Source organism: Muscardinus avellanarius (genome assembly GCF_963383645.1).
Source record: "Muscardinus avellanarius genome assembly, chromosome: 1".
NCBI lineage: Eukaryota > Metazoa > Chordata > Mammalia > Rodentia > Gliridae > Muscardinus > Muscardinus avellanarius.
Window position 1 is genome coordinate 117,259,668 of NC_137786.1, and position 19,302 is coordinate 117,278,969.

Below are 19,302 nucleotides of genomic sequence, written 5' to 3' on the forward strand. Positions count from 1 at the left end.
CAGGCTCTGATCCTGGCCTCGAAGGCCCCCACACCGGCCTTGCCTCATAGCAGGCTCTGATCCCAGACTCAGAGGCTCCAGCTCTGGCCTTGCCTCATGGCAGGCTCCAATCCCAGCTTTGCTGTGTCCGTCGCCGGCCTCACCCCTCGGCAGGCTCCAATCCGAGCACCGTCTTCGCTCCACCAATTGTCCCACGTTCTAGAGGGTGCATGGTGGTAGCATTCTGCCTCTGGGGTTATTATTCCAAAGGTTCCAGGTGTAATGCATCTGATCTCTGCCTCCCCTGAGTACTGACCACTGCCATTGCCACTCCCTCCACCATTTCAAATCTTTCCTAAGCTCTTTTTCCACTCTGAATGTTGTCTAGTGTTCATAAGCATGTGTGACGGTAGCATTCGACATTTGGTGTAATTTCTCCAAAAAAATAAGGTTGGTAGGATCCGATTTCTGCTTCTCCTGAATAAAAGTCTCCACCGCCATCGCGGAGACCGCTTTCAACACCGCCTTTCTCCTTGGTCTCCACTAAACTCTCTCCTTACAGGTGATGTCCAAGATTCTTAACAATATAGAGAAACAGCAGTCCTCCTTCATGGGGAATTTTTCCATAAGTTCCAGTGCATTTGGATAAGTTTTGTCTGCATCTCCAGTATCCTGACATCCGCCATGGCCTTCTTAACCCCTCTCCGATATTTTTCTTTTTTCTTTTTCTTTTCCTTTTTTTTTTTTTTTTTTCAATAAGAGATGACAGTACGTGTGGTTTGAGGAGGTAGTGGGATCAGGCACTCAGTAGCACTGTGACCTGGCCCAGTTTCCCCATGGGTCCAGCGTGCTCCGCACTACTCTGCCTGGGGCCCAGAGTCCTGCAACCCGGGCCCCGGCTGTTCCGGGGTCCCCGCCCAACCTCTGCCCGGGACCCAGGGTCTTACTGGACCCGGTTTCTCCAGGGGTCTGGGGTGCTACGCACAGTCTGGCCTGGGGCCCAGAGTCCCGTAACCCGGGCCCCCAAAACTCCAAGTTCTAAAATGAACAATATAGTACTTTAGTATATAAATTTTTTTTAAAAAATGTTGAAGAAAACCAAAATGTTTTCTACCCACCATCTCAGATGCCTATGCAACCCTTACCTGAAAGTTTCTTTTGATAAGAAACACACTGATGTCTCCACAAAGAAATGGCAGATCTCTCCCGATTGTGCAGTCCAGTTAATCTTTCTGCTAGCCCACCTCTGTTTAATGAATAATAATGTATTAAGTTTAGCTAAAGGAAAAGCTTCAGAATACATTAAACATTTATATTCTATACCCCCCAGTTAGAGACAGATAAAACATGCAAAATTTTTTAACATATTTTCAATTATTACATTCTTTTCTTAGAAGCTATGCCTTCCTAGTCAGTTTTTAGTTTTTTTGGAAGGTGCATTTCCTAATTCTTAGAAATATGAGTTAATATTACTTTCTAAAGACATCATTTTCTTAGAAATATAACATCTAAGCTGAGCGTGGTGGCATATAGTTATAATCCTAGGACTTGGGAGGCTGATATAGAAGGATTGCAGGTTTGAAGCCAACCTCAACAATTTAGTGAGGCTGTGAGTAACTTAGTGAGACTCTGTTTCCAAATAATAACATAAAAAGGGCTAAGGGTGTAGCTCTGAGGTAGAATGCCCCAGAGTTCAAATCCCAGTAAAACATTCTCATTCATTCTCATTCTCTCTCTCTCTCTCTCTCTCTCTCTCTCTCTCTCTCTCTCTCACTCGACAGCTAATCATTAGTTTAACACCCTTTCTAGTCTTTCTTAGTTCACTTATTTGTTCCATAAACACTGTATTGTACTGCTAGCTGGGCAAGGTGGCACACACCTGTAATCCCAGTACTTGGGAGGTGAGACAAGAGTATCGCAGGATTGAGGACAGCCTAAGCAATTTAGTAAAACACTCTACAGTTTAGCAAGATCTTGTTTCAAGAGGTGTGGGGTAGGGGGTGGGGCAAGAGCTGGGGGGTGTAGCTCAGAGGTAGAATGCCCCTAGATTCAATAATCCCCAGTCTCTTGAACATGCAAACATGCATTGCTTGCTTACTTGTTACCCGCTATATGCTGACACTTAGTACTTTGCCAAGTACCGAGGACACAAAGATCTCTATGTGCCATAACTGGTGATCGGGGGATAAATTTGGCTCAGAAGATGGGAACAAAGAGATAAATGTATAGTGTGTTCAGACTTCTAATCAAGAATAACTTTGCCAAACTACTGATAGGCAGAACACTCAAGAGTATTTTGGCATGGGTCTATTATTTGGACTCCAGAGATTACTATCAATCACAAACATTAGAGTATAAAGGATTCCAGTATTTTTTTAAAAACACTTACAAAGATAGCAGAAAGTTAATTTTAACAGCTGACATGCAAGCACTTGAGATAAGTATATAAATATATAAGTACAGATTGCACATGAGAGAGATTCAGCAGCTCCTAATACATCTTAAGAAAAAAATCAAAATCAGTTGTTAATCACCATGGCTACCTAATTTACCAATAGATTACAGAACAGTTCATTAATTACTTCACTATATTATCATTTTATTTATGTAATAACCTCTTTAGGTAGAAAAATATAGAGAGAGTATATATATCAAGATATACCTCACAGATAATAAAATCAGAGGTTAAAGAACTTTTCCACTCTTATATAACTAACTTAGATAAGGAACGAGCTATTAAAACCTGGAAGGATTTAGCACAGTGCCTGGTGTTTCTAAACCCTTTAAAAGATGCCCATGCTTGGTATTAATGTTTCTGTTATAGTTATTGCATGCTTCCTATATTCTTTCCACTATTGTTGAAAGAGCTAAACATATTTACATATATATTACCACTAACACCTATTATTATCCTACAGGCACTATTTATTTATGAATATGTTTGTATCTATGCGTAATATGTACAACATAAAATTAAAATACCCCTCGAATTCAGAAATATGTTAAAGAATATCCACTTTAAACACATTTACTTCTATACTTAATATGAGGGACCTTCCTCATATCATTCAGTTTATATAAAGTAAGTCATTTATACTCCTCCTCTAAACAATCCTAATAAGTAGTTACTATACTCCGATTTTACAAATGACAAAACTGAGGCACTGACATGTTAAATAACTGCCCAAGATGCAGAGATGGATATATGCCCAGGTGGTCTGCCTCCAGAGTTAAGCTCAGTCTTGATAATACATCCCTTCTCCCTCTCCCTCTCTCTGGGATTTCTACCCCTGACCCACACCCAGCCTTATTTATTTATTTATTTATTTATTTATTTATTTATTTATTTATTTATTTATGCAGGTCTGGGGATGGAACCCAGGGGCATTAGACCTCCAAGCTACACCCCCAGCCCTATTTTTTATTTTGAAACAGGGTCTCACTAAATTGCAAAGGGCCTCACTAAGTAATAGCTAAAGCTGTCTGCAAACCACAATCCTCCTGTCTCAGCCTTCCAAATGCTGGGATTACAAGTGTGTGCCACCATGTCAGGCTATTCTTTATTTTGGAAAAGGGTCTCACTAAGTTACGGAGGGCCTCACTAAGTAGCTGAGGCTGTCTGCGAACTGAAATCCTCCTGTCTCAGCCTCCCAAATGCTGGAATTACAAGCATGCACCACCACGCCCACTCCTATTTTAATTTTTATTTATGAAAGTAGGTCTCAACAAGTTGCTAAGGATCTTGCTAAGTTACTGAGACGGGCCTCAAGCCTGCACTCTTCCTGTCTCAGTCCCCAAGGACTGGGATTACAGTCATGTGCCACCATGGTGTGTGTGTGTGTGTGTGTGTGTGTGTGTGTGTGTGTGTGTGTGTGTGTGTTACTGGGGATTGAACTTGGGGGAATTCTACCTCTGAGCTATATTCCTCAATTCTATTTTTTATCACTTCTGTGAATGTTCCCTTTACCTGCTCCTTTCAGGAGGACTCTCTGGCAGTGATTGCAAACATTGCTGTCTTCTCTCCCCGTTTCTCTCATGGAAGACTAGAAAGCCTGGAATCATTCTTATTCTTCACTCTTCACTTCCAGAGGCTCCTGGTCACTGCTTGGTAGGCTTGCATCTACCTCTCAATTCCTTAAACTCCTCTCCTCTAAGACTGTGTCCTCTACTGACTTCAGCCACCCACCCCACTGTACTTCTCTAAACTAGAGGTTACAAACTTTCTCTGAAAATTAACTCAAATCTAAGCAACCATCATCTTCCATCATCTTGACTCCAAAAGTGTTTGACCAATCTCCCCCACCCACACTCTGCTGGTCCATCCACATCTTGCATGTCCTCATTCCTGCCTTGTGCAGTTTAGCTTTCTTGCACCATTTCTTGCACTGTTCTCTCAGAACTCCTGCCATCTTCCTTCAGGGTGTCACTGGTTAGGCTTGGACATGCAACAACCCTCAGAAAAGCTCATGAGTTAGCAATGCAGAAGTATTCAGAGGTGAAATGACTGAATCAGGGTTCTAACATTACCAGTGGCTAAATCCACTGAGAGATTAATACTGTGAACATCCTTGATGTTTGCTAACTATAGAAACAGAAAGGATATGAAGAGAGGAAGGTCACTGGGACTGTGGCCCTGGGAAATACACCTGTCCCTGGTCCCTTCCTCTTATGCTCACTTCTGCTTCCCAGCTGTCATGAGTTAAGTAGCTCGCCTCCACCAGGCCCTGCTGCCATGATGTTTCTGCCTTAGAGCCAGCCAACCATGGACAGAACCTCTGAACCTCTCAGTCCAAACAAACCTTTCCACCTATAAGTTTTTCTTGTCTTGTTGGGTATTTTGGTCACATGGATGAAAAAGGTGAAAAATACACTGGACAGTCCCCACACTGCCTACTCCATATAGCCCCAGATTTGAAACCACACTAATTGGTCTCAAACTCAATTCATGAGTACTACTCCCTACAAGGACCTTATCTCAAACGCATTCACCCAAATTATGACTGCTATACATTCTCTCTCCTCACTTCCACATCTCCCTCTTTAGGCTTTCTATAAGCTGATAAAAGAACTTCCTATTCACTGAAATATAAGTAGCCAGAAAGAATCAAGCTATGTATATTTATAACCATGAACTCTACCCCCAATCTATCCACAGATGAACTGTCTGGGCTTATGATAGGTATATCCCCTGGCATGTGCATGGAATCTGTCTTCTTCTTGTTCATGGGTGGCCACTCACCTCTGCTGGTGGCCCTGAACCACATCACAAACAACACTATCAGCTTTCCTCTCCCTCCCTGCCTCAGCAGTTTTGCCTTCTCTCCTGGACCTTCCCAATCAACACAAAAACAGGCTGAAATTTCTTCTACCTTAAAAAAGGTAAACCTCAACCCTCATATTCCCTTCCTACTCACACCCCTTTGATCTGTTCCCTTAAAACAAAACTCCAAAGAGTTCTATTCTTGCTGTCTTCAGTTTGTGGTTTTCCATTCTCTCTGGAACTAAGAAGAGTCTCCTCTGCTCAACCACTCTGCTGAAGCAGTGGCACATCCCAGCCTTCCACAGTGAAATCACACTGGTCACCCCAGCAGTACTTGTGCTAGTCAGCTTCCTTCTCTTTTCATAATGATGCTTCTTTCCTTGACTGCATAACACCATGCTCCCCATGTTCTGGATCTTCCCTCAGTAACCTCTTCCTCCATACTCCGACCTCTACAGAGAACCCAAGGCTCAGCCTCAAACAGAAGCTCCTCCTGATCTGCATCAGAAAACCTGAGAACTGATCCAGCTCATATTTGAAATTGTATGGACAATGAAGCCTATGAATTCACCTTCCCTGCTCCAGAAAGGAGGACTCTGAACTTCTGTTCCAACTCAGATTTATGTCTACCCCAAAGTGTTCAGAAGACTGATGATTTACAAATCAGAGACAGACCAACATATTTCCTACGTATCATAGGAAATAGCAGCCCATTCTTCCAGCAACTCAATATGCCTCTTTCTTAGGAGCTTCCCTGAGCTCCTGTTTAAAGCTGAAATGCTGTCCACCACCTCTGGGCCATTCTCTATCCTTCTTTTCTGCTTTTTCTTCATAAAGTTTCACTCCTCTGACAATAAATCTACTTTACTTCTTAATTGACAATTGACATCTCTACCCTCCACACCCCCAGCAAGGGCTCTACTCACTGCTGTAACTCCTGTATGTAAAACCATATTTGGTACACAGCAGACCCTCAGTATAGTTGGAGGTCTGACTTTCCACAACTACCTGGCATGACCTTCACCAGAAAGGCCATTCTAGTCTCTTCAGTGGGCTTCTCCTCTTTCTTTGTGCAAACTGTTGTAAACCACCACCATCCTCTTTTGAGGATTTCATTTCAGGCACTGTTGGGATTCAGCCTGACATAACCATGACCACCTTGAGCTGTAACCACTATGATTACCCTTGAGGAACCCTGGTGGGTTTTTCCTGCATTGTTTCTTAGCACAGTATAAACAAATAAAACCATTTGAGTAGGAATGTGAAGATCTATTACTGAACCATGCAGCCACTGGGGCCAGGAATGCGCCTGACATCCCTGACATTACCTTGAAATAAACCCAGTACACTCTGGTGTGGATGAAGTCACTTTTATTCTGACTACATATAAGCTCCTTCATCTGACCCGAACTGTGGGGATCTGCTGGCTTTGCTGCTACCTATGATTATGCTTCTATCAATAAGTACCCAATAAGTTATACTCTGTGCAATCCTGAATCTGCCTGCCTCTTTCTTTGGTCAAATGAAACCTTGGACCTGGTTCTCATCCATGGGAACCACTGTCTACTATCTTATATCTTTGTGGAAACAACATATAGGGAATAGACATAATCATTCTCACCACACTACACCTGCTGCACTAGATTCTGTGGCTCCTTCTGCTCCTTGCTGAGGACAGGCCTGTGCCCTCCATCCTTTCTCCCCTGATTACTCTCCAAGATACCAACAGAGCCATTATCCCACCTCTGTCTCCACGGACCCTCCTGATTGTCCCCAGTATTCTTTCTACTATTCTCTGCAACCTCTCTAGAGGTTGGATCCCCACCCCTCAGAACAGGAGTCAGGGCACCATCTCTGCCTTGTGTCCTCTACTCTGGCCAGATCTCCTTGGCGTGCATCTGCTCTCTCTTTTGATGTGGAACTACAATGGATTCTACAAGACTGTGTACTTTCTACTGACACTCCTTTTCCCTAGATCCCTCTACCACTCTGTTTTTCTGGCACTGTTTGTGAAAGGTTGTGGCTTATCTCACTTTCAGTGGGTTTTTGTCTGGTATTGTTTTGTTCTTTTTTTTTTTTTTAAGACACCTTGTATAACACAGGGTTGGGACAGGTCCCTACAGGCTCTCTAATGTATCCTACTTGACTGGCCAAGACTAACTTGCCAAGCCTTCCTCCACCATGACTTGCCACAGCTATAACAGCTCTGCCATGCTCCTGAGCTTGGCTCATTCACCAGTGCATTTTCAAGTGTTGTCTTTGCCAATCTCCGACTATACACGTTAAGAGTAATCTGACAGTCTATATTTATTTTTATTTCTCTTTATATTTTAAATTATTCAGGAACAGAATAGTATGTATTTGTCTCTATTGTTAAAATAGCACCTGGAAAACTGATGCACAATAGAATCTGGTAAACCAAATTATAAATCTCTATTCAGGAAAGCAGTGTACACTAGTCATGACTAAACCCATGAATACTCAACTTGGATAACAAGTTCCTAAATCACCTCCAGAAGTTAGGACTTCAAAATTGCAAACAACAATTATACTTCTATTTTACCAATTTTCCTTCCCAAATAAACAAGTATTTTATAATAACATTTAAGATATATGGGCTTTAAAGAAAGAGAAAAACAGGAAAATATTTAAAAAGATATAACTTAACCGTAAAAGTTTCTTCTTCCTTGCTGAATTTTCTGGGGTCCTCAGAAGCTTGGCTGTCTGTTTCTGGGGTGTACACAAAATGGGCTCTGTTAATTTCATCCTTGGGTTGACTGGTCTATATACAACTTGTCTTGCATCTGATGCAAAATCCATGTGGTATTTGTGAGGGGATTCTGAATCAATGAATGGGACATTCTCCAAGTCATCTTCTTTGTCACTATCTGATGAATATTCCAAAATTTCTGTGGAAATTGCCTAGGAAAATTTTAAAAAAATTAAATATTCTATATTCAAGCCTGTAAGTACACATGCCTATGACTCTATTCCTTTATGAATAAATATGGTGCATTAGTTTCACATCAAAATGCAGTTCATAAGCCGGACGTGGTGACGCACACTTGTAATCCCAGCATTCAGGAGGCTGAGACCGGAGGATGGCGGTTCGCAGACAGCCTCAGCTACTAAGGAAGGCCCTCCATAACTTAGTGAGATCCTGTTTCAAAATAAAGAATAGAAAATAGGGCAAGGGGTGTAGCTCAGAGGTCAAATGCCCCTGGGTTCCATTCCCAGACCCCCACACAAAAAAATGCAGTTCATAGTCATAGAGAAGTGCAAACAGCACTTAGTGAGCTATTCTCGGCTCCCTGCCTACATCCCCTTCCCATACAGGGTACCGAGATTGGCACTGGTAATGTCACGTATGTACATAACTTCAGTACAAGTATTTTCTTCTTTATTTCTCTCCTAACTCCATATCCTATCCTATATCCCCTCCATCACTGCACTGAGGTTTCTCCTCTATTATCTACAGTCCTTCTTGTATCCAGATTATTCCCTAGCTTCTGCATGTGAGAAAAAACATATGATCATTCTTGTTTTGAGTGTGGTACTCGGGATGAAACCCAGGGAGCATTCTACTTCTGAGCTATACCCCAACCCCATTTTATTTTTTATTTTGAAACGGTCTCACTAAGTTGCAGAGGGCCTAAGTTACTGAGGCTGGCTGCAAACCTGTGCTCTTCCCATCTCAAATGGAAGTACTAGGATGACAAGCATTTGCCACCACACCAAACTCAGGTCCATGCATTTTTCTGCAAATGATCTAATTTTGTTCTTCTTTATTGCTGAGTAGAATTCCATTATGTAGATATCCCATAGTTTTTTACTCCATTCATCTGTTGATGGTCACCTAGGTTGGTTCCGTAATCTGGGTATTTTTGAATCATGATGCTATAAACATAGATGTGGATGTATCATTATAATATTCTGATTTCAGACACTCTGGAAAGATACCCAAGAGTAGTATTGCTGTATTGCATGGTGGAGCCATTCCCAGTATTTCTAAGGAATCTCTATATTGATCTCCATAGTGACTGCACTAATCTGCAATCCCACTAACAATGTAGAAGAGTTTCTATTTCCCTACAATCTTGCAAGCATTTACTGTTGTTTGACTTCTTGATAATTGCCATTCTAATTGTGGATAAATAGTTTCAGTGTTTTTTTTTTAATTTGTATCTGCCTAATTGCTAATGATGCTGAACTCTTTTCTATATTTATTGACCCTTTATATCTATTCTTTTGTGACACGTCTATTTAGTTTAATTGCCCATTGTCTGATTGGATTTTTAAAATTTATTTGTTTACTTATTTTTTCAATACTGGGGATTGATCCAAGGGGCATTCTACCTCTGAGCTACATCCCCAAATCTACATATTCTTTGCTTTTGAAACGGGGTCTCACGAAGTAGTGGAAGACCTCATTAAGTAGTTGAGGCTGGCCACATTCCTGCAATCCTTCTGTCTCAGCCTCCCAAGTATACAAGCTTGTGCCACCATGTCTGGCTTTTATCTCTTCTTAGTGTTAAGTTCTTTACATTCTTTGTATATTCAAGATATTAGTCCTCTATCAGAAGTAGCTGGCAAAGATCTTCTCACATTCTGTAGGCTCTCTCTTTGGATTCTTTCTTTCTTTTCTTTTCTTTTCTTTATTTATTTATTTGGTGGTACTGGGGTTCCTGGAAACCCATTTACCTCCGGGCTACACTCCAAGACCTATTTTTATATTTTTATTTGGAAACAGGGTCTCTAAAGCCAGCACGGCTGGCTTCGAACCTGAGCGATCCTCCTGTCTCTGTCTCCCAAGCGCAGGGATTACAAGCATGTGCCACCAGGCCCGGCTTTTTTAATATTTAATTGGTTCATTTTTGACATACATCTTAATAAAGTACAAGATGATAGAGGCATACATGCACACATCACTCAATTAGCCCTTACCCAATTCCCACCCCATTACCTTCCCATCCCTCCTGCCCATGCTGCTTAGTGATTGACTTTAATATGTTTAAGTATATCATGTGCTTTAGAGAGTACCCCCCATGCCCTCAGTTAGGTAGCCTTAGTTACTCCTCTATAGAATCTCCTTCTTCATCTAGAGTTCCTCCTGTTACCCATTTCTCCCTAGCTTTTGCATATTAGGGAAAGCATCCGATTTCTTATTTTTTGTGACTGACTAATCTCACTTAGCATAATGTCCTCCAATTCCATCCATTTCCCTCTAAATGATGTAATTGTGTTTGATATAATTGTTCTAAATGATGTAATTGTGTACATATCCCATAGTTTTGTAATCCATTCATCTGTTGATGGACATATTAGTTGTTTCCATAGTTTGACAATGGTGAATTGTGAAGCTATGAATATAGATATGCATGCATTAGTTTGGTAGTTTGGTTTCCTCATTTGGGTAGATACCCAGAAGTGGTATTTCTTTTTTTTTTTTTTGGCGGGTTTGGAGCTGGAACCCAGAGGCATTTGACCTCCGAGCTACACCCCCTGCCTAATTTTTTATTCTTTATTTTGAAACAGGGTCTCACTGAGTTGCAAAGGGCCTCACTAAGTAGCTGAGGCTGTCTGCGAACCATGATCCTCCAGTCTCAGCCTCCCAAATGCTGGGATTACAAGCATGCGCCACCACACCCGGCAAGAAGTGGTATTTCTGAATTACACAGTAAGTTCATTCCCATTCTTCTGAGGATCCTCCATACTGTTTTCCAAAATGGTTGCACTAATTTGCAGTCCCATCAACAATGTGGTTTTGAATGTTCGAAATTCTAGTTGGAGTTAGGTGAAATCTCAGGGTAGTTTTGATTTATATCTCTTATATGATGTTGAGCATTTTTTCATGTATGTATTGGCCATTTGAATTTCTTTTAAGTGTCTCTTTAGTTCAGTTGCCCCAACTTTTTTTTCCTCCCCAGTACTGGGGATGGAATCCAGGGGCATTCTACCCCCGAGCTACATCCCCAGCCTTATTTTTTGTTCTTTATTTTGAAACAGGGTCTCACTGAGTTGCAAAGGGCCTCACTAAGTAGCTGAGGCTGTCTATGAACCATGTTCCTCCAGTCACAGCCTCCCAAATGCTGGGATTACAAGCATTTGCCACCATGCCTAGCAACTGCCCATTTTTTAAATTGGGTTATTTGTTTTCTTAGCAATAAGTTTCTTGAGTTCTCTGTAGATTCTAGATATCAGTCCTCTATTGGAGTAGTTGGCAAAATTTTCCTCCCATTCTGTTGGCTCTCTGTTGAAGTTCTTGAACTTCCTTTACTTTATACAAGCTCTTCAGTTTAATGCAACCCCACATATTGATCCTTTGTCCCTTCTGCTAAGCTTGAAGTCTAATTTGTTTGTTATCATAGTTGATACTTCTGCTTGTCTTAGATCTTGGCATAGATTACCTTGCTCCAGCCCTATATCTTTAATCTGTGACTACCTTTACTTATAAGGAATGTTTTTTGCCAGAAGCCAATAGATGGATTCTGTTTCTTAATTCATTTTGCCACTTTATATCTTTTTATTGGGGAGTTGAGGCCATTTATATTCAGCTTGATTACTGAGAGATGATTTATAATTCCTAATATTTTGAGTTTAACTTCTATTTGAAGTAGTGTTTGTTCTTCTTTGTTTAGTTGTTTGCTTGATAGAAATTTTTGTTTCTCTCGTTCTGGCAATTATTGTTTATTTCTTCTTTGCAGTTAATCTCTGAGTATTTTTTCTAGTACTGGTTTGGAAGACATAAATTCTTTCAGCTTCTGTTTGTTGTGGAAGATTTTTATGTCCCTGTCAAATTTGAGAAATAATTTTGCTGGTAGGAAATTTTTGGCTGTAAGTTGTTCTCTTTCAGAGTCTGGAATATGTTGTTCCAGGCCCTCCTGGTTTTAATAACTTGGTTTGGGAAGTCTGGAGTGATTCTCATTGTTTTACCTCTGAATGTTACTTGATCCTTTGTTTTTGTTGCCTGTTTTTTTTTTGGGGGGGGTGGTACTGGGGTTCCTGGAAGCCCTTCTACCTCCAGGCTACACTCCTCCCAGACCTATTTTTTTTTTTTTTACATTTTTATTTGGAAACAGGGTCTCCTAAGCCAGCGCTCGCGGCTGGCTTCGAACCTGCGCGATCCTCCTGTCTCTGCCTCCCAAGTGCGGGGATTACAAGCGTGCGCCACCACGCCCGGAGCTTTTGTTGCCTTTAAGATTCTCTCCTTGGTAGCCAGGCATGGTGGTGCATACTTGTAATCCCAGCATTTGGGAGGCTGAGACCTGAGGATCACAGTTTGCAGTCACCCTCAGCTTAAGTAGCTAGGCCTTTCACAACTCAGTGAGACCCTGTTTCAAAAATAGAAAAAGACTAAAAAACAGGGCTGGGAGTGTAGCTCAGATATACAATGTCCCTAAGTTCCATCCCCAGTACCGCAAACAAAGAAAGAAAAGATTCTCTCCTTGGCTTCTGTGTTGGTCAGTTCAACTATTAGGTAGTGTGGTGAACCTTTTCTCTGATCTTGTCTAAAGGGGGTTCCATATGTTTCCTGTACCTGTGAATCAAACTCTTACTATGGCTGGAAATTTTTCTGATAGTACTAATATGAAAAGATTGTTGATTCCTTAGCTTCACCTTCCATTCCCTCTTCTATGCCTATTATTCTTAGGTTACCTTTTTTTAAGATGGGTCCATATCTCTTCAATGTCCAATTTATGCTGTGGAGCAGTTTTGTTCTAACTTATATACTATGTGTTCATTTTCAGAATGATGATCTTCTAAGAGCAAGATTCTATTTCCTATGTTGTCTAGTCTTTTATTTACACTTTGTATTGATGCCTTCATTTCAATTATTGTATCCTTCACTTCCTTCAGAGCTTCTTTCTGATTCCTGTTCAAGGTGTTAAATTCTTTATTTGTTCCCTTATTTCTTTCAGGCTTTCTATAAATTCTTTTCAGAAATTCTGTATCTTTTCCGCTACTGAAGTTCTGGTCTGTCCTTCTGACGATCCCTGCAATTCTGTGTTGTTAGGTTCTATTATTGTGGGGTTGTGGGAGCGCATTACTTCCTTGTTATTCCTCCTTCTCATGATTTCAAGTTTCTTAAGTTTGTATCTTTGTTACTTTTGATAGCTTTCTCTCACACTGTACGTTTCAGCTGGTATATACTAGGGCAAGTTGTATTGTATTCAATGGTGAAGGTTGAGTGAGGAGGAAGGTGCTGAAGTAATAAATGCAAGAATAGGGTAAAATTGCAGATAGGATCAAGCTGAATGAGAGTTTGAGTGTGGTAAGGTAATATATAGAAGAGATTAGAGAAGCCGGGCGTGGTGGCGCACACTTGTAATCCCTGCGCTTGGGAGGCAGAGACAGGAGGATAGTGCAGGTTCGAAGCCAGCCGTGCGCACTGGCTTAGGAGACCCTGTTTCTGAATAAAAATGTAAAAATAGGTCTGGGAGTGTAGCCCGGAGGTAGAAGGGCTTCCGAGAACCCCAATACCACAATAAATAAATAAATAAATAAATAAATAAATAAATAAATAAGATTAGAGAAGTGTATATATGGGAGGATTCTAATAAGCAATGTAGAGTATTTATATATAGTGCTATGAAGTGGATTTAATATAAGACAAAGAAAAGAGAAGAAAAAAGGGACAGAGAAAGAAAATAGAAAAGAGGGAAGAAGCTTGTAAAGAGTAGGGAAGAGAGCAAACAAACACACACACGCACATAAAAGAAAACAAAAACAAGTTGAAACAACCCTACAAATATATAAACACTGAGTAGACTTGGCCTCTGCAGTTCTCTTTAGTCTACATGTATTTTTTCAACCGTTTAAGGTTCACTTTCTATATTAGGTTCTTGAGCATGTTCCAAGCACTCTCATTTGCTCTAAAGCCTATAGTAATGATGTCAGTTTTTGTAGCCCCACTTTTTGTTCTCCTTCAATGACTGAGACCCTGGCCTGGTGTCTCTGTCTGTGGAGGCAACGAATGCCACCAGCGCCTTTCCTGTCACAAATCTGGGTCTTTGAGCTCTCAAAATGGGCCTGACTCAGTCTACACAGGTGGCTGGTATCACTGGGACTGAATCTAGGGTAAGTACAGTTTCCAAGCTTTGCATAGACCCTGAGCCTGCATCATTCCCCGCCTATGCAGGTGGCGGGTGCTGCTAGGACCAGACCTGGTGTATACATAGGAGTCTGCATTCCCCACATCTAGGGCTGGGTTGGTCTGACTTCTCCCTGGATACCATGATTAGGTCTATAGAGATCTCTGGAGGCCCTACTAGGGCACTGTACTCTGTGGACTAGACTATAAGCCTCTTTGTTCAATTGGCCCTGAGGGCTGTCTGCTATTCAATTCCTCTGCCACTGTCTAATACCAGACTCTACCCCAACCTTCACCAGAGTGAACTGCGTGGGTTGGCTGGCTCAGATATGGTGTTGTCGAGTGCCCCTCTGGGTCTCCAGAGTGTACCAGTATTGGGAATGGCCTAGTGAATGTACCAGTACTGGGAATGGCCTAGGAAGATTTGAGAAAGCTCTGATTATTAATAAAAATATTTCAAAAACTGGGTAAGGGGCAGATCTGTGAAAGGACTTGGTTTCTGCCAAGAAGCAGGCAACTATTCTAATGTAAATTAACCTAGCTAAAGGTAATTAGCAAGTCCATAGGAGGGGGGAACTAGGACTTCCTCATCCTCATTCTAAAAGACAGGTTTACATAATTGGATAATCTAGCTAGGATGGGAGGAGGGGGCTGACCTTCATGAAAGGAGACACCTGGGTGGGAAAAGTAAGGGGAGGAACTTTACAGGGACTTTTACTACATCAGAATTACATGAAACAAAATGGAGGATATCATGTGTATAAAAAGTCTGTTCTGTGTTTTATACTTCAGTGATTTCCTTTGAAGCACCCCCTCATGTTACTCCTGGGTAACATGAGGCTGTAACTATCTTCTGTACTTCTATCTCTTTAATAAACTTCTTTAATCTTCAGCAAGAGTCCGGGCTACTGCATATCTAGCCTTAGCTCAGGACAAGAACCTACAGTTTTTGTATTTGAGGGGAATTATTCCCAGGGGCCTAACAAAGGTCCCTGGGAACAGTTCCCCCAGACGGTAACAGTCACAGCCCAAAATTGTAACACAGAGGACAGGCTGAACTCAGCTGCCACTGCCGCAGGTCTAGCTGGAGGTTTAGGCAGTAGTGTCTCTGGAGCATGGGACAAGGAGCCAACTGCTTATAATTCTGCTGAGATTCAGCCACTTACTTCACTGCAAGGCACTAGCTTTTTTGCTGAGGGTCTCTGGAAGCCAAAGTGCCAGAGTCCTGGCCTGGTGAGGCAAGATGGTGCTACCATAGCTCCCCTCTTCTTAGACTCTTTGTGGTTTCCTTTGTCTTACAAAAACTTTTAAATTTGATGGCATCCCATTTCTTTATTCTTCTTTTAATTTCCTGGGCTTTGGGTAGTCTTACTGAGGAAATTTCTACCAATGCCCACCATATGTTGGAGTGTTGTTCCTATGCCCTCCTCTAGTAATTTCAAAATCTCTGATCTAATTGTCAGGTTTTTGATCCATCTTGAGCTGACTCTTATACAGGGTGAGAGCTGGGGTTTAATTCCATTTTTCTCGAAATGGGTTACCAGTTTTCTTAACACCATTTGTTGAAAAAGGCTGTCTTTTTCCAATATATATTTTTTTGGTACTTGAGGTAGGAGACCCAGCTGAGGCCAGCAAATTATTCTTATTTAGGAATTTACACATAAGATGGAAAGGAGAATTCCTCTACAGCTCCCGTTCTCTCTTACTTGTTAGTAAACTGAACTAGGAAGATGAAAGACAGACCAGACCCACTTGAATATAAACAGAGCAGTTCCCTCCCTAAATAGTCCCTGAGACAGACCCTGCAGGAGCTTTCCTTAATGTAAGTAAACAAGGCAGAGTCTCTCTAGGTCATTTGCAAGTAAAGAGACAACACAGATAGAGGGGGAGACAATATGAACTAAGGCTTTTCTGCTTTTGTATTTTGCTTACACCAGGTGTAATAAGTCTCACAAATCTAATGTTTTCCCTTCTTTCCCTCTTTCAATTAAATAACTAAATGTATAAGAAACTTCGAATTTCTTTGTTTGGGGCTCAAATCCAAAAGCCTTCATTAGTGAATAAAGTAACCTGCTTTTCTACTCTGGTCACAGTGTTCCTTTGCCTCTGGGATCAGTCTGTGGGGACCAAGCATCCTGCAATGGTACCTTTGTTGAAATTAATTGGCTATAAGTATGTGGGTTTCTCTCTGTTCTATTCTGTTCTATTGGTTTATGTATCTGTTTTTGTGCCAATACCATGCTGCTTTTATTTCTATAGCTCTGTAGTATAATTTTAAGTCAGATAATGTGATGCCTCCTGCATGGTTCTTATTGCTGAGAACGGATGTGGCTATTTTAGGTCTTTTGTTTTTCCGTATAAAATTTAGGACTAATTTTTCTAGTTTTGTGATGAATGTCATTGGTATTTTGACAGGGATTACACTGAATCTGTATATTACTTTTAGTAGAATGGCAATTTTGATTATATTTATTGTGCCTACATAAGAGCATGAGAACTCTTTCCATCTTCTAAAATCCTTCTCTCCCTGCTCCTTCTCCTCCCCTTTTTCTTTCTTTCTTTTGTGTTTCATAGTTTTAGAGCTCATTTACCTCCTTGGTTCGATTTATTCCTAGGCTGGTTCCCCCCTCCCCCTGCAGTACTAGGGGTAGAACCCAGGCACATTCTACATCCAAGCTACATCCCAAGCCCTATCTTTTTTTTTTTTTTGGTGGTGGTGGTACTGGGGTTCCTGGAAGCCCTTCTACCTCCGGGCTACACTCCCAGACCTATTTTTTATATTTTTATTTGGAAACAGGGTCTCTTAAGCCAGCAAGACTGGCTTCAAACCTGCGCGATCCTCCTGTCTCCGCCTATCAAGCGTGGGTATTATAAGCTTGTGCCACCACGATCGGCTTATTCTGTATTTTGAAAAAGGTCTCATTGAGTTGCAGAGGACCTCACTAAGTAGTAGCTAAGGTCGTCTGCAAACTGCAGTCCTCCTATCTCAGCCTCCCAAATACCGGGATTACAAGCATATGCCACCACACCCAGCTTTTTTTTTGTTTGTTTGTTATTGTTGAATGGAATTGTTTTCCTGATTCACAGTTGATATAAAGAAAATTTACTTTTTTTTTTAGATTGATTTGTATCCCACTACTTTGCTGGATTTATTAATCAGCTCTAGAAGCCTTCTGCTTGAGTTCTGGGGGTCTTAGTATAACATCATGTCATCTGCAAATAGAGGTAATTTCAGTTCTTCTTTTCCTATTTGTATTCCTTTGATTTCCTTTTCTTGCCTTATTGTTCTGGCTAGAGTTTCAAGTACTACACTAAAAAGGAGTGGTGATAGTTGGGATCCTTGTCTTATTCCTGATTTTAAAGGAAATTCTTGCAGTATTTCCCTATTCAATATATTGGCTTTGGGTTTACTGAATATTGCCTTTATGATGTTAAGTTCCTTCTATTTCAATTTTCTCGAGTGTTTTTAACAAGAATGAGTTAGATTTTATCAAATACTCTTTCAGCATTCCTCTATAATCATATTTATCTCTCTCTCTCTTTCCTCTTTCCTTCCTTGATTTGTTTATTGTGGTGCTGGGGATTGAATTCAAAGGCATTCTACCTCCAAGCTAACTCTCAGCTCTTTTTTTTTTTTTTAATTTTTGAAATAAGGTCTCTCTATATTGCTGAAATGAAAGTCTTACCAAGTTTTTAAGGCTGGATTCAAATCTGCAAAAATCTTCTCTCAGACTACTAAGTACTGGAATTAAAGGCATGCGCCACCATGCCCAGCTCTTAAAAACAGCCTTTTAAATACAGTACTTGAGCCGGGCGTGGTGGCGCACGCTTGTAATCCCAGCATACAGGAGGCTGAGACTGGAGGATCCCAGTTAGGGGGCAGCCTCAGCTACTTAGTGAGGCCGTCCGCAACTCAGTGAGACCTGGTTTCAAAATAAAGAATAAAAAATTGGGCAGGGGGTGTAGCTCGGACGTCGAATGCCCCTGGGTTCCATCCCCAGACCCAAAATTAATAATAAATAAATAAATAAATAAATAAATAAATAAAACAGTACTTGTCAAGTCGGGCGTCGCGTAGGTTCGAAGCCAGCTGAACTGGCTTAAGAGACCCTGTTTCCAAATTTAAAATATATATATATAATAGGTCTGGGAGTATAGCCCCGAGGTAAAAGGGCTTCCAGGAACCTCAGTATCTAAATAAATAAATAAATAAATAAATAAATAAATAAATACAGTACTTGTAGTGTAGACTCTGATTTGATTAAAAAAAAAATCCAACAGTAACCAATTTAAGAATAAGAGGTTGAGCTAATTGCAAAACTGCATTATTTCATAGAGGCTTCCTAAATCAGTATAAATACATTCTATCTTCCTTCAACAAACTAATAGACATTTGCTACAGTTACAGGAAGTCTTCAAAACTGAACTAACAGCACTATCTAAAAGGCTTATTGATGATAATTGTAATCTAACACTTACCGGGGAAAACAGTACTTCTTGAATTTAAAAATCCAATGTGGTTTTTATAAAAACCAAAATGGAGCTAAATAATATTTACTACTAGTTATAAACTAAATCTGAAAAGAAAAACTGCCTCTTAGACTGTCAACCAGTTAGTTTATCAAAGGCGTCTCCAAGATTAAAGAAGAAAACTTGACCTTTTGTGTGTGTGTGTGTGTGTGTGTGTGTGTGTGTGTGTGTGTGGTACTAGGGATGGAACCCAGGACCCTTCTACCTCCAGGCTACACCCCCAGACCTATTATATATTTTATTTGGAAACAGGGCCTCACTAAGTTGCTGAAATCCTCACTAAACTGCTAAGGCTGGCTTAGAACCTGTGATCTTCCTGTCTCAGCCTTCTGTCTCAGCCTCCCAAGTACTGGGATTACAAGTGCGCACCACCACACCTGGCAAAACCTGACTTTTTTAGAAAGCACAGTTGCAATATAATATGTTCCAATGATTAGAAACT

At 40.9% G+C, this 19,302-nt stretch overlaps 1 protein-coding gene across 1 annotated transcript in view; it reads right to left on the reverse strand.

Moving 5' to 3' along the window:
* Positions 1–19,302, reverse strand: part of SPIDR (scaffold protein involved in DNA repair) — a gene marked incomplete at both ends in the record, with an annotated part of 357,325 nt that overhangs the window by 239,725 nt on the left and 98,298 nt on the right. Inside the window, 2 exons of the mRNA XM_080715140.1 lie at positions 1,125–1,225; positions 7,908–8,161. Of these exons, the coding sequence (XP_080571266.1) occupies positions 1,125–1,225; positions 7,908–8,161 (355 nt within the window). The remainder of the gene's footprint in view (positions 1–1,124; positions 1,226–7,907; positions 8,162–19,302) is intronic.